Consider the following 16,425-nt stretch of genomic DNA (forward strand, 5'->3'; position numbering starts at 1 on the left):
TGTTGGTGCTACCAGTGTTAATTATCTACAGGGTATCCTGTTATGCTTGGTGATAGGACTGCACATTATAAAGGCAGAGGCCTATTAGTGAACAGCTTTAAATATTATTTCCGTTGAAACTTGAAGAATTGGAAAATTGCTTGATGAAAAGGAACTAGAGAGTGACAATGTGAGGAACATGGTTTTTGTGAGGAGCACAGACTGAAGATTCTGAAGAATGTGAAAATTTCTTTCTAACTTCTAAGCAAATTTAGTATCTTTCAGGTGCTGTGCTGGGCTGTAGATTTTGGCTGGTTCTGTGCTACAGCACCTCATGGGGAACATGGGAAGAGAGAGGGCAAAGGAGGAGAGTGGAGTAGTGCCGGTGGCTTAGGAGAGGATGCTTCATTCAGAAAGTGTAAGGTCTGTGAGTAGGGGCTTGCACTAAGTGTCTTCACCTTCAGAAGAACTGATGTTTGGTTCAGAACAGAAGAGGAAATTTGATGGAGTTATTGGAGAGGGATACAGTAACATAAATACAGAAAAGCAATGTTGTAAAGAGTATAAGAGCTGAAGATAAGAATCTGGAATTATGAGCCGTGGAGAAGTTTCAGTGAAAGACTTAGAGGTCTGAACACAGAAAAACAAATGAAATGGTATCAACACAAAGGAATGACGGTGCTGTTTTTTCTCATGGTGGAATAAAATGGGAGAGCAGAGGACAGTTTTAGAGGGAAAGCAAAGGTGCCAGAGCCTCCACTGGTCCAGAAGTCTTGGCAAAGAGTTGGAGAGATATAAGAACTAGAAAGTGATTAAGTGTGTGTTGTGTGGCTTTCGGTCCCTGATCTGGAAATGTTGGCAATACCCAATAAGAAGATGCAAGTTTTTTCAGCGTTACCTTGTAGGCGGAATGTCTGCAAGGACTGCAGTGGAGTATCTGCTACACAGAAACTGTTGTGTCCCACTTTGCCAAGACATGCCCCCTGTACTTGAGGGCAGTAGAGTCCTCACTGACCCATACAAGTCATGGCTATGGCTACTTTGTGGTTTGGGTAAATCAAGTGCAGCTAGAAAGCAAAAAATATCCAGCCTAAGGTATTCACGTTTAAGGACATCACAAAGTTATATCTGCAGCAGCAGCTGGCAGTTCAGACAGAATTCTATATCGGAATATAGAAAAGAAATTGAATAAGGTCAGCAGTAGAGAGGAAGAGGTGGTGAATAGCACCTTGTGGGCTAGCTGAACATTCACAAATTGTTTGGTCAATGCATATTCTAGTAATGTACCTCTTTTTTAAGTATATAACTTCGGTACTTTGCCCAGTCTTGTTGGTTTTCCCTTTATCTTCATTCAAGTGCATTTGAATGTTTTCTAAAGCAGCTTCTCCTTTTTTGCCTTGTGTATTTCACAAGTCATAAGTACTATGAAGCCTCTGACCATTTTATGTTTCATGGTACAGCAGTTCTTCTGATGACTGTCTTCAGGGTGAATCTGCTCAACTTGCTGTACTAGGGGATTTATACAATATAATTAATGGAAATTATATGTGTAAGCCAGTCATGCACCAAATGAAACTAAACCCATTTAAATCTGGTTGGTTATCTTTGCACATAGTTTTCCATCACATCAAATAAGTGGGTTTGTAGATAATACCATACTATATTATTTTAGAGAAATATTGTACCTGAAAGTGACTGTGGGATGACATGAACATTTGGATTTGACAAATTTGCAGACAGACTGGATAGAATATCTAAAAGTGATAAACATTTTAAAGCTAATTAATCTTTTACAGATAAGGAGCCTGAAGTTTCTTTGGTTTTATATTTTTACATATTAGTTTGAAACTAGCATTTAGCTTTGCAAAGATTTTTATTGTTCCAAATCATCTTTATGCCTGAAATTTCAAAATTGCCCTTATTCTTTCTAAAAGCTGCTTTTTTCCTCCAGGCATTTTCCTTGGTAAAGTAAACAAAATAAAATATAAAGACTGTCCAGGTCAAGGTGAAACCTTGAACTTTTAAAATCCTGCTGAAAAGAAAAATATTTGTGAAACAAGAAATTGATGCCTTCTCTCCCTACTCAAGTTTTCATCTTGGGCTGTTAGATTTTTGTAAGATCCGTCTTTCTGAAATAATTTAAAAACTGTAAAAAAAGTTATCATGAAACTTTTTATTCACAGTCACCAGACCTGCTCAGTATATACTGAACTGCTTTGAAGTTCAGGTTTTCTCAAAAATATCTTAAGTAAATTAATACACTAGTAGGAACCCAACACTGCAAATACCACTCAGAGGTCAGGCACTTATATTTTTAGAATAATGGGTCTGTTTATTTTGTGTTTTTCAGAGAATCTAAGGGGGTTTCTTGAGTATTCAGAAGTAATTTGTTGATCACTCTCCACCATACAGAGATGGCATGAAGGCTCTAGTTCATAATGCCATGTGGCTTAATCTACTTATGCCCATACTGCCTGTAGGAAATGCGAGTCAAAACAACATTCCAGTAGTGTGAGTGATGTCAAAATTTATGATCTGAGTGGGAGTTAGAGCAACAGGTTAATATAGGTTTTGGTTACATGAGACCACAGATACGGTAGTGGTAGATGCATTCCGAAGTCCTGATCTTATTTGAAAAAATGCTTTTTTGATCTCTTTATATATTTTTATATCAGATCTCTACTTGCCACTCTAAACTTCTGGTAGACTTAACATTTAGGTCGAATGCAGAACTAGCTTTCCTCAATACCAGTGTAAGAACAGTAATGTTAGTAAATCTTTTTGATGCTTTTCTTTTTGCAGATGACATGGCTTCATGACATGTCCATGGGTATTTGCATTACTCTACTGAGCCATGACCAAATTAAAAATGATAGGTTTTAGCCTGTGAACTACTAGAATAAATGCTGATGTCAGTCTACTGCTTGGATCCAGTTGCTCAGCTCTACCCCTATTTTAAAAAAGCCTTTAAAGATTTCATAATGGTAGGATTGCAGAGGGTATATTGTCCAAGTAGAGATTGTACTCTTATTAATGGAAATAGATCTTCAGAGGTAAATGTTTGGGAACGGAACATCTAGTACTGAGTGTCTTAATCGGTCTGTTCTCATCCTTCTGTAAATGACGTAATAAATATCTTCTGTCCTTTAGTTCAGATACACGAGAAATTCCTTGCTTATCAGGTCTAGAAATCATCATCTAGCAGCTGCTTTTAAATTGATTTTGGTCTAGGTACAGTGAGAAACACAGAGAAGCCATACTTAAGTATTTCTATAAAATTATTTTCTCCTTTTGGTATGTTTAAGTAAATTTTCCTAGCAGCTGGGTCTGCATAGAACTTCTATCATCTCTAAAATATCTTCAGTAGAAGAAATTAAGTTCTAGAAGAGTACTCAGAAGTTTATTTTATTCTGTTAACCTTTATTAACTTGAAGATTAAAAAAATTCCTTGTGTACTGTTAAAACAGTTAGGTTTGGTTAGTGATATAGTATTCTTTTCGATTTAATCCTTTCCCCTTTCCTGTTTACTTTTAATATATTTGGTACTTATTTGCTGCCCACTAGAATGAAATCATTGTTTTATGATAGAAATTTTGCAGGTTCTACTCTTCTATGCTGGCAAACTTTTAAAATTATCTAATATTGACAGAAACGGTTCTGGAAGCAGTGTTTTTACTGAAATAACTAAATACCAATGTGTGTATGTATAGAGATACAAACTATCTTTTTAAACTGAGGTATTGCTGCACTTGTTACATTATAGTTTTATATACTTCTATATACTTTTATAAACTGTCCCTTATTAAAGGGAAATAAAAGATAACCAAGCAATACATTTTGACCTGACTTTTTTATTAAAGAAAATTTGAAAAAGTCTGGGTTTAATATGTGTGTATTATTAGTAGTTAATGTGTTTCTAAGGAAGTTATAATAAATATTTTGAGCCTTTTCCTACTCCTGCTGACAATAAATGGAAAACCTATATTCATGTCATTAGAATCAGTACTTCATTCATAAATCAGAAAATACTAGCTACTAAGTGATGATTAAACCATGATCGTTAACTTTTCATCCACTTCTAAAGTAATCTTATTTTGTATTGTTTCATTTGAAGTTTGGCACGTTATTTTTGTTTAGAAAGGAACAGTTTTGCTTCACAAAACAGGCAGTAGTTTATAAATTAATATGATTTCTTGCCTTCAACAAAAGCAAGAATCCATTTTTTGGAAGCACTGCTAACTGTAGCAAATATAGGTAAATTAGTGATATAATAGGAAGCTTTCCTCCCAGACACTGCATGCTGCTAATTTTTATCCTCATTCAACATCTCGTCAAAGCAAAACTGTATATTATTATAGTCTATTATGTTAATTAAATATAATTTAACATAATTTAAACATATTCTGTGAATTTCTTCCAGGACTGTCCTGATGATGTTTAATTATATCCTACTAAAGTTTCTCTTAATTTCTTCTATAAATACTGCTCATGAATTTTATCTGCCTTAATAGAAGGACTGTGTAGCTTTCATTAGCATAAATTAGCATTGTCCCTATCTTTTTCTTTTCTGATTAAATACACTTCAGTTTCATTTCTATGAGCATACTCTCAAAAGCTGTGGCAGAGGTGGTGATATAGTGATGGTATTCCCTTAAGTGATATTCTTATGTGTGTATAAAAGCATATTTTCTGGTTTACTGTGTTACTTCAAACATACATAGTACAAACATGTTACTGCTTTAAATTCATGCTTTACCAGTATGACTACCCACATAGTTGTTTCTTCTGTTATTAATTGTTCCATGTAAAGCAAATTATAGTTCATGTTATAAACTATATCTAACCACTGTTTCAAATTATACTCTTATTCTGCCACAATATGAAGGCTAAAAAACCATGAATACCTGTTTCTTCTGTTAGCATAACTTTTCACCTGAGCAGCATCCTTGAGAAAACTGCCAGACATCTGGTTTGATGCCAATTTGTCTGTAAGCAGTTAATTTAACTTCTGAGACTTTGTTTCCTTATCTGCCAGAAAGCAACAGGGGTATTTACCTACTCCATTCCTGGGACTAATTATCTGTTCTACTTCCCTAGTATTAGGCTGTTGTGGCTCCCCTGTTTTTCATTAAGCTGAAACTAGGGTAACAAATTGGAGCAAGGTAACTTGGAGCTCTGTGAGTAGAAGAAGTTAGTAAAGAACTCAGATTGTACTGGCTTCCAACTTTGAAGCACTGGGTACACTCAGACTCAAGATGTGACTACTGTCAGAGATCACAGGAGCGTCCTTTTGGCTGTGGATGGCTCTCCAGGGCCAAGCTATGCCTTTGATGTTCGGCTCCTGAGGTTCCCCTGTGGAATGCAGAACAGCTGTGACACTCTAGGGAGAGTTGCCACATACCTGCTCCAAAGATGAGGATGTTGTCATTCCTGTCTTAAGAGCTAGGCAGTGCGTGTCTTCACCCACTACCAGTTGGTTTGTATCTTGCCCCTTTTTAGTAATGCCAGAGGAATGGTGAGGAAGGAAGTCTCCGTACATCCTGTTCCTATTGCTACAGCCCTGTCCTGTGACTGAGAAAACATCATGTAGTCATTTATCTCAAACTACAGCTGTCACACAAAAGTACTGCAATACTGAACGCTTGAGTGAGACCAATTTGATCGAAAACAACTCTTTAAAAATATTTCATCCAGTCAATAAATATCATAGAAGTGGCTTGAATCACTTACCTGTGTCGCATAACTGCAGTACATAAAATTTGAAGAGAAACATAGTCCAGGACAGAATATTTTTTCTGTGGGAACTGACTTGGTTTTGGGGAGGACCAACCCATCTTGAAGTTAACTGGATGCCTACCACCATTTTCAGTAAAAGTAGTAGGTTCACCTTCACAAAGGATATTTTATGTAGGTCACATGGTGATCCCTCAGCAGAACTTGTAACTCAGTTGTGTGGAAAAGCTGATTGCCTCACTGAAAATTGATCTAATTCTAGGACCAAAAAAGAGAAGTGCTGGCTTTTTCCAGTTTTGTTCATTTTGAGTGCAGTGTCAGGTAGAGTCCACTGTGAAAAAGCAGAGGTCATTATAGAAAATAACACTTTCACAGTGATCCATTTGTGCTGGTTCTTAAACATTACATTTTTATTATTTTAATACAGTCTGAATCATTACATAATGTATTCAAATTAAAGCTCTTTGCTGAATGATTGCCTTAGTGAAAAGAAATTCCTGGATCCTTGTCTTGTTGTGGTGCCCTGTTTTAGTTAGCAGATTTGCTGATGGAGAAAGCAGCAGTTATGATAAAAAGGATTATATAAAAGAGCTCCTGCTGAGAGTCCATGGCAGCGTACAGGGTGATACTGAACACTGTATTCCCCAGGGCAGGTACAATAATTAGCTGCAGGAGTGGCACTCGGTCTGAGGGATTAATTAGAACTGGAGGTGGTGTTGGGGAGGAGGTAAAGCAGCTCTAAAGTGTGTCAGGATCACTTTGGCCCAAAGCCTGTGTGATTTGATGTGAAATAGCAGCAGCTGGCTGTAACCTTAGGAAGTGCAAGTGAACAGCAGGTGGTAATTCCTGTCTCATTTACCATGTCTTCACAGGAACATGTAAGCTTGTGCAGCTTGGGTTTATTGGCAGGTCAGAAGGAAAATCCTAAGGACTGTGACATTTACTATACTAAGCAAATGCTATAGTCAAAATGGAGTGTACACAGCATACTGTAAAACCAGTAATGCTGTTGCTTAATGTTGTTATACTTTCCATATGACAAGGTTATGATGACCTTATAATATTGACCTCATGTAGACCAATGTACAGAGTTGAATGTACTGTGACAAATCTAGGACTGCTGGTGAGAATTACATCTTTGAAGGTTTTGATGGATGTAACAGGAGAACTATTTCATCTAAGTAAAAAATAAGACAGAGGAAATGATATGATGTTCTGGCATCCTTTGATTTTCTCAGTAGCCATTGTACGGGGACAAGTAGGCTTTATCTACATTTCCAGGTAGGTGAGCAGGGCACTGTGTTATGTGGTCACATGCCTGTTAGCCTCCACCAAGCATCATGTTTTGCTTGGCATTTGGGTAAAAACTGCAGCCAGGCATGCAACAAATGTGCTAATTTAGAAATTGTAACCAGCTAGCATTTCAGGGTGAGCTTGAGTTGCTGTCAACAGAGGAATTTAGTGGACCAGTGGTCGCTGTTGATCACTGTAGTGTTTTGTATTCTGTGAGGGCCTCCCAGGGTGTAGAACAAGAGCCCTTCCTATGTTCAGTTCAAGAATCAAACCAAATAAAGAGAAAATTGAGTAACTTTGAATTCATCATTGAGAACAGCTCTAGATAGAGAAAAAATAAAACAGATCTAGGGGATATTTGCAGCTATATTTATAGCAGAGTGACAGGAAAGGAAGAGAACTCATTTGTGGGAAGGATAGCTCTTTTTATGCCTTTTTAGAAGTTCATTGTGTGCCAACATTATCTTTCATGGATGCCAGAAGATGCTATGCCTTCTAAAGCCTCCTACGCATGTGAAAACTATGCACCCGTTATAGTTTCTTTGCTGGGTTCCATTTAATATTCCTGTGTTTCTGGCTCTCTGCAAATATGCGCGTTACACAGGGGGAGATGGTCCAGGTCCAAGCTGGTATTGGATGTCTCTGACCGTTAGATCTGAGGTTATGCCTGCTTTGGGCAAAGGAAAGAAAGCTTTGTCCTACTTGGGAACAAGCTGAGAGAAGTTACTAAGCTGTTGATGGAAGATGGTGGTGTCCCCTTTTGTCATGTGTTGTTTATATAGGCAGAAAACTGCAGTACTGATGGCTCCTCTTGAGCTTGCCTGTGTGGTGTTGGGAAGCACTGAGAATGCTGGGGCTGGACTGTGAAGTTCTCTATGTAAATGTTTTTGTGTGGAGCTACACAAAACTTTCAAACTTCATTTATTCATGGCAAACCAGTATGTTTTCCAATTAAACTCCATTCTTAAATAATTCTGAGCTTTCCTTCACATTCAAGATAAAATGAATCAAACCTAATATGAGTTTTGAGTTTCCACGTTTTAAAATGTCAAATTGCAAATACACTACTATTAGAGGTAACTGAAAAGTACTGTGCTGTAATCCTAAAGGCTGATGAGTAAAAATGAAGTTGTTAAAAGATTTTATTTTTATCCTTTTTTTTTAATAAATTAGATTTAAAGTTTATTGCTTGCTCAGATTTTAGTTCTTTTGTAGCTTTCTTGTTTGTACTCATTTCCATTACACGGGTATTGTAGTTTTATCTAGAAGAGGAATGGATCATGTGCACAGCAGGGCTAATGAGTCACAGATGTAAAGATTCTGGCACATTACCATCTAATAACTTCTTATATTCCATAATAAGATAAATGCAAATTTGATACATCTGTTTTCTAAATGATATATCATTCCAGTCTTAGCAGTGTCTCAGGAGTGAGTTTCTTTAAATGTTTGGATTTTTAGCCTTTTTTGGATTTGTTTGCTTTTTATTTGTTTCTGAAGAGGAGATTTCAGGTCACCGGCCAATGCAGTTAGCCACACCATGGTTTGTCAGAATGAAGTGGGAAGGCTGATAAAACTGCCACAGGTTTTATGGGATCCACTTACGGGGTCTCAGCTTCCTAGTCTCATGGGTGTATATCAGGAATAAAGCTCCTGAATGCAACTCAGAGGTGCTAGTGAAGGACATGCATGCATCAGAAACTTACTCTGCCTTTTTTTGTAAAGACCAGTGTAGTCTTTGTGATCCAGAGGATCTCTGATGTGATTGCATGTGGAGATGAACAGAGCAAATATTTGCCATGTTAAAAGAGTCTGCTGCAGCTGAGAGAACTGGCTGTTGCCTGTTGGTGCTTCCCACCAGGCTAGCTGAGCTACAAATGGCTCGTGCACTGTGGCAATGTGGGTTGCCCCAGCAGAGCCTTCATGCAGGACTTCTTGGAAGCCACCTCCGCTGGCAGCCAGAGCCAGGCACAGCCTTCCCTTTTGGAGGTGCCAAGCTGCAACCCTGCAGCCATACACTCCAGGCCACACAGAGGGGCTGTGCCGCCAGCTCCACATCATAGAGGTGACGTGTGTGTGCATGCATGCAGGGAGCTTAGAGCTACCAGAATATATTTTCTTCTGTGTTCTTCAGCTGGATGTCTCTCAGCCATTGAACATGCCTCTGCTCCAGACAGTGTGCTAAAGGCAAAGAGAGGACTTGGGGATTTCTTTCTTTAGGAGTTCACTGCTCAACTGTCTAAGGTTTCAGCTTTATCAGAAGGTCTAATTTGCACCCTGCAAGGCAGCACTAGAAAGGTGTTGAACTGAGAGCAAAGTTCACCACTTGTATTGTCACAGCAGGCCACGATTACCACGCTCTTCTTTTTTATACTAGTACAGTAGAAGTTCTGCACATGTTGATAGAGTAGGATATGAGAAACCATATGCAGCATACAGTGCTTGATGGGAAAAATTTTGCCCTGGATATGAAAATGCTGCTATGGATGTCTTGAAAATCTTGACCTTGGCCATTCCGGACTACCCGAGATCTAGCAGTAGATTGTTGTTCAGTGTTTATAATTGTGTATATACTACCAGTATATGTGCTGAATGTCATATGTTAAACAGAATGTGAGGAGCAGGATGTTAATTATACGAAGTGCTTCAAAATCCACCCTCGCTGCTGTCCAGTTCTGCAGCAATCCAGAGTCAGAGTTTTCTACATAGCTCTCTTGAAGTGCTGTAGCACATTTTAATTGAAAATGGCTCAGTCATCTGCTGGCTGATAGTCTAACAACTGCCAGGTGATCGTAACTTTATTGTAAGTTTAAGGAAAGTCACCTCTGTGGGACTGCTCCTTCTAAAATCTCTCGATATTCTTGTTGCAAAGTAACAACCTGCATCTGCAGTGTAGTGCAAACCTAACTGTTTCCCATATGACAGAGAGGCTGTTTCCTGTCAGTAGGCAGTGTGGGGTATACTAAACATAGTGTTTGTTCTGTTTGTCTGTTAGTAAATTGTCTCTGTGATGTTTGTGTTGTGCTGTTTTGGTACCATGTTATGCTGTGTCCCTAGGGTCTGCCAGGCTTCCCCACAGTTGCTGCTCTGCACAGTAATCAGATCCTCACCGTCAAGGTTTGTGGCTGACACGTACCTGTTCAGTCAGGTCTCTCTGTATCAGCATAAAAGTGCACATGAAAAATTGTTTTTACCATGGAATACCAACGAATCCTTATGGTGGACCTAAGTCAACCCTCACTGCCTTTGCATTGGTGTAAGTACTCCTGATGCAGAGCATGGGATCAGATCTATAACTGTGTATAGTGTTAGCCCTGGAAATACCCATATTCCCCATGATCTTGGACAGTATTTTATTTTCAGATGAGATTTTTCTATAGTTCTGCTTCCCTGAGGCATACAGGAGTGTGGAAAATGTCAGTGAACTCTGTACTGGTTACACGTAGAGTCAGCTATTTCTGTTAGATATCAGAGGTCTAATCTGTACATACAGATTTTTTCAGAGCGCATTTGCAAATTAAGCAGGAAGGATTGAAGAAATCTGGTCAAGCTGGAACTCCAGTCATTAAAATGACATCATTCTTCATGGCACAATATGCTGGTTAGAAAATCTGACTGAAAATTGAACTGGTGCTTTGTCTCTAGAAGCTTTGCTGAAAGAACAGCATAATAAAACACTGATTTTTAGAGCCTGGGTAATAAGAAAATTAATACATGTGAAGAATCCTCATAGGAAATCGGGGGAGAAAAATGTTATGCAGTTAACTGATTGTGTATGATTAATTCATGAAGTGCTATGTCCTGTACTTTAGAGGTAAATTTCTTCCAAAGAAAATGCACAGTTTCTGTCAGGCAGAAGCACCGGTTTATATTATTTTAGCTATTACAAATCTAATGAATATGTCTTTATTTCTTTCTCGGGCCTTCTGATGTCTATTCTTCAATTCTCTCATCTCTGATCTTCAACCTTTGACCTCACCTGCCTGATCAGATGGTGTTTCCTAAAATCAATCATGGGTTTCTCTCTGCTGATCAGCAGCTCATTAAACGCCGCCTCATTAAGGTAGTGCTTCATCTCACTGGAATCTGGTTCTTCTTTACATTCAGTTTACTCTTTGCTGTACCTTTTTGTCAGATGCCTTCTTATAGCAGATTGTTCATTTGAAAATGTTTTGGAATGAAACAACTGTTAATGATACTAACAATTAAAAGGCTATGGGTAACTTTGCTAAGTGATCCACATTTTGAAAAGTCAACGTTTTTAGCAGTTTGCAGTGATGTGCTAGAAATTAAATAACTTGAGTAGCATTTCTTGGTGTCTTTTATTTAAAGGGAAAGGTAATGTGTTTTGGCAACTCTCTTGAAAATTGGCTTTTACAAATTAATAAGTAAAAATCATTAAGAGAGTTAGCTAATTGTCACTATAAAACAGCTCCCCCCAAAAAGAGGAAAAATTATGTACAACTTTGTGGAAGACCAGTTATTTTCCAGGCTTATTTTTGAAATCTATCCATGCATCACGGATGGGCTTGGAAAATTGCGGTGCAAACTGTATATTCTCACATGTAACTTTTTTACCTCAGCTTTTTTATGATTATGCCAATCATGAAGCAAACAGCAGCTTACTGAAAACAGTTACTTGCATTGGAGAACTAGATGAGTAAAATATTGCTAAGCTATTCCAAATTTTGGCATATGTCCTGTGGTAGGAGAAGCAGTTTAGAATTTGAACCTTCTGTTCTGTGGCTGATTGCACTGGACAGATACAACCCCTTGGTCTTCAAGGCAAAGTGCAGTCTCTGCCATAAGCAGCAAAGAAGCCACTGTCTAGCTCATGGCAGCTTCTTCCAGCCTGTCTTATGATCTTTCTGGGTAAATCAATGTTGTCTTGTGTGGTTGGTGCCTCTAAAGCAAACCTGTGATGAGTTTTTGTTGGTTTAGGGGGACCAAGGACAAGCTGGACCCCCTGGGCCTCCAGGGCCACCAGGACCCAGAGGTCCCCCAGGAGATACCGGCAAAGATGGTCCTCGTGGGATGCCTGGCATACCGGTGAGTTGGTCTGTTGCTGTCATGGTCTCCAAATTCCTCTCAAGTTTATGCCAGCTCAGTTTCAAAGATGTTTTCTGAGGTAAGATTGGCAAGTAAGACATGTGGAAGCTGAACCACAGGCAGATTTCATGGTGTACCTGAAGTCCCACACACAAAGAGCAAGTTTATAGCAGGGCCAAGAGTAACACCTAGGTTCCTTGCCTCCCACTCCTGATGGTTTCCCTACACATTCTAAGGTTTCTTGGTTCCTCATTGATGTTTAATAGCTGTGTGAGGAGGGTCTACCCCTCTCCATAAGTAGTAAATGTTCTTCAAGATAAAGATGAATTTGAGATGTCGTGATGGGCTTGACTTCTTGCTTCCTAATGATTTAACCTCACAAATCATGGAATTAAAGTAATAAATTGCTAAATACTGCCAAAAATATGGTGAAGTTTGGAGTCAGATTCTGCCATCTTTACACAAGTAGAACAGTACCATTTTCTTTGGCTCATTCCCCATATTTCATTAGAACAACCAGCAGAATCCACTATATTGCTTATTGGTTTTTTCTGGGCACGGAAACAGACCTTTTTGACACTTTTTGACCTGATGATTAAACACTTTTAAAACAGATTCATAAACACATGACTTTTTTAGTAAAATATGAGTATGGTTTTGGTTTTATATTTTGTAGCCTCCTTAATATTCATTCTTTTGAAAGAACTACCTCTCTTCATCATGAATGCCACTGTGTTATCAGTGTGGAGACGAAACCACAAACAGGAAGGGGATATGACAACTGAAATACCACACGTACAGATGCATACACCCCCACACACACCCCCCATGATAAGTAAAAATCATAGCCAAGAGGACACATAGGGAACTAGCAAGGTGAGGACCAGCACTGGGAGAAGAAATAGCATAGCTTGTTATGTGGGGCCAGGACAGAAAGGCATAAAATTTCCCTGCAGTGCCTTTTTAGGTAAAACCAAGAAAGAAAATATCTAGCACTCCTGTTCTGGCCCTATTCACGTTAAGTCATCTGAAATTGTGTTAACTGTGCAAACATAATATAACATGATGGTAATAGTAAGACTGATAAAATTTCCTGTGAAAATCCAGCAAGGCTTACCAGTTAAGACCTCTAGAACTCTAGGGCTGCTGCTGCTGTTGTTGGGGGTTTTTTTAACACCATTGCCCTTATAGTTCTAGTTCAAGGTTATGTAATGATGTCAAGTCTGTTGCTTCCACTGTGATGCTTTACTTTGACTACCTACTAATTTCCTGTTAATCCTGCAGCACATCAGGCTTTGGGCCTCTTATGGACCTCCCTTGTGTTCTTTTGTTGTGGTAAAATCGATCAGCAGTGTTGCTTCTGGTTTGATGTAGTGAGGGTGAGAACCCATTTCTGATGGCAGTGTTACCATTTATGTAATTCATGTGCAAGAGGCTAGCGGAATCAGCTGTTGATGCTGATTACAACATGACTGTGTGTTGCTTGGGGTTTTGTGCTTTTTAGCAAAGGGAACAGTATTTTTTCTCATAACAGGAAAGTAATGCATTTTATGCAGTGAGGTCATTCCATTTTATAATAGTTCTGCAGTGATTTTGACTTTAGATGGTAAGAGAGAGTTTCCTTTTATAGGATTTTTTTTTAAGCTGTGGCTATCTTAAGCCCTATAGTGTTATGAAAAATCTGTTCATAATACTGCTTTAGAATCAGATACAAATAAGCACTCAGATACAAACCATCCAGACTGCTGTTATTACCATCCTGCTCCTTGCTGCTGTCCTGTATCCTCCGGTTAATGTTGCTGATCCTCAAAAGGCTTGTTCCTCCATGGCTATGTGATATACAGTCAAGCAGCAGAGCTGTGAAGGGAAAACATAGCCAAGAGGTAGTGACAGCTTTGGTTTTTCTAAAGGCTTGCATAGACCTTTGAGCCAAAGAGCTGAACAGCAAGTAATAGCCACACTGTGCTATGAGTAGGGACGTTACAGCATCACACAACTATAGGAGGATGTCCTTGCAGTGGCCAGTTGCCATTAGAAGGCAGTCATTTCCTCTTCTGCAGTGCTAGACAAAGCAGGAGCTTCCCTTTCAGCCTGTCCTTCCCAAGCAAGGAGTTTTACAATCACCAGAGCTATAAGATGATGTTTTGGCCCTTGCTTTCCCCCATGCCTGTACACTTGTTGTATAGCCTGAGAAAGTCAGGCAGCCAAGGTAGCAAGGCACAGGAAGCAGCTCCAGCAGCGATCATTACTTCTCTTCCACAGTGTAGCAGGGTTGAGGAGCAGCCTGTGTGCCCACACGTCTCCATCTGTGCCCACACGTCTCCATCTGTGCCCACACGTCTCCATATGTGTCAGCACCACCTTGTATCCCAAAAGTGTGCATCCTGTTACAGATACTTAAACCTTCTAGAGATGAGAATGTGCTGGTTTCTCAGGCAGGAAATCTTTAGAGCAGAGGAGGTGGAAATATCAGGGAAATGCTGTTGGACCTATAGCCAGCAGAGAGAATATCAAGGAAGAGCAGGGGTGTAAGGAAGCATTGTGCAGCCTTCTGCTAAGCCTCTCTTTGGATGTCAACAGAAGAACCTGTCAGAACCAGAATGTACGTGACTCCCTACCGAGTGATATCTAGAATAGGTGCCTTCCCTTTGCACCTCACAGACAGTAGCATAAAGACTTTGAAACTTTAATGCTCTAAAAAGAGTAAAAGAAGAACAAGGTTTTTTGCTGTTATTAAGACAATAGAATATGATACACACTTCTCAAATTATTTCAGCATTATTTCCCAACATTTCTGGAGGTACCTTGATGCTCACTTCAGGCTGTGTGATTGCTGTATACGTAAGCTAGCAAGTCTTCAGAGTGAGCTGAAAAGTCCAACAAGCTTGGGTAATTAGCTGTCAGAAACCTCTGCCTGTGTGGTTTCTCTGTCGGGAGTATCTCAGTGTGTTTGCAGATGCTACATGTTTGCTTCTGAATGCAATGCACACATAGCCAGAGAAGCAGTTCTGATTCTTTCCAGTTGCCAAGAACAACATCAGAACAGTTCTCATCAGTTCTTTGACAGGTTTTCTTTTATGACAAAGCTGCTAAAGAAGATCCTGCAGCTGTGCTGATGTAACAGCACATGGACTGCCCTATGCTCTGTTGGATTTAAAAGGAAGTGATCTATAAACCAGATCACTGAAATGATAGGACCTTTGTTTTTTGGATGGGTATTTTTAACCCATATTGTACAACTGGTACATTTTACTGTCTCTACAGACAGTTGTATGTGTTCATGTGGGAAGAAAGGGGAGAAGATAATTTCTGACTTTATGTAAAGCTGTGCCCACAGAAAGAGAATACATTGGAAAGATGATGGATTACCGTTCTGAAAGCCAATCCAGGTATTTAACAGATGAGTAATTATTGCATGGGTTCAAAATACCGATATTTCATGGGTTTATGGAACACGAAAATTTGCAACAGTAAGCGATGTCTGCTGACTGAGGTGATGGCAGAGCAGTAATTTTGAAATATGTAACAGTGGGATTCAGCACATATGTGAAAATAACCTTTCTCTGTGTCCTTTAGCACCACTGACTGGAATGGAATATTATGTTTGGATCCAAGGGACAGAGTCAGGACACCAATACTTAACTGTTGCCTTGAGAACTATACCATGATTGTGAAATAGTACTGTGCCTCTTAAAATGTCTGAGATTTGGACTACTGGTTTAAAAAGCAAAAAAGTAATATATTTAATGTGCAGTCAGCTGCCATACCCATTTGGAATTTTTAAGATACTTTATTATTAAGTAGAGAACCGAATGCAAGACATGTTACTGAAATTATTAACTTGTTTTTTTTGTTTAAGGGTGAGCCGGGAAAACCAGGAGAACAAGGATTGACAGTAAGTACTCTTCCATTTTGCTAAGAAACTCTAACAGTAACATGACATATACACTCTTTAAAATGCAAAATTCTGAAAAGCTTTATAGCTGTGCATTACCTAACCTTCCTTTGTCACAGACTATTTGAAGCCTCATTTGTGAAGAAAACATGAGAAAGACAACACACTCTTAATACATACAGGCACCTGTCATATAAGGCCAACTTACTCTTTAAGCTTGCAGAAGTAGAAGGAAATAAAATAGCTAAGGGCAGCATAAACCAGAAAGAGCCTAGCCAGGTGTTCCCAGTTCCTGGCCTCCACTTATCACTGTCTCTGAACTTGAGCTGTTTCCACCTTGAGACCACTGAGCAGCACAAGAACCATCTACTTGTTTTGAGGGCCAAAATCCCAGCTGTCTCTGTGGCAATAGCTCTGGCCCTTTGCCTGATGGAACAGTGAAGATAGAGTACAACATACTGAAACTCTCAGAATAT

At 39.1% G+C, this 16,425-nt stretch overlaps 1 protein-coding gene across 1 annotated transcript in view; it reads left to right on the forward strand.

The window, feature by feature from the left end:
- Positions 1-16,425, forward strand: part of COL25A1 (collagen type XXV alpha 1 chain) — a 315,502-nt gene that overhangs the window by 213,681 nt on the left and 85,396 nt on the right. The window contains exons 8-10 of the mRNA XM_074903974.1: positions 10,063-10,122; positions 11,947-12,054; positions 15,914-15,949. Coding sequence (XP_074760075.1) covers positions 10,063-10,122; positions 11,947-12,054; positions 15,914-15,949 — 204 coding nt within the window. The remainder of the gene's footprint in view (positions 1-10,062; positions 10,123-11,946; positions 12,055-15,913; positions 15,950-16,425) is intronic.

This window comes from Athene noctua, chromosome 4, assembly GCF_965140245.1.
Source record: "Athene noctua chromosome 4, bAthNoc1.hap1.1, whole genome shotgun sequence".
NCBI classification, from domain to species: domain Eukaryota; kingdom Metazoa; phylum Chordata; class Aves; order Strigiformes; family Strigidae; genus Athene; species Athene noctua.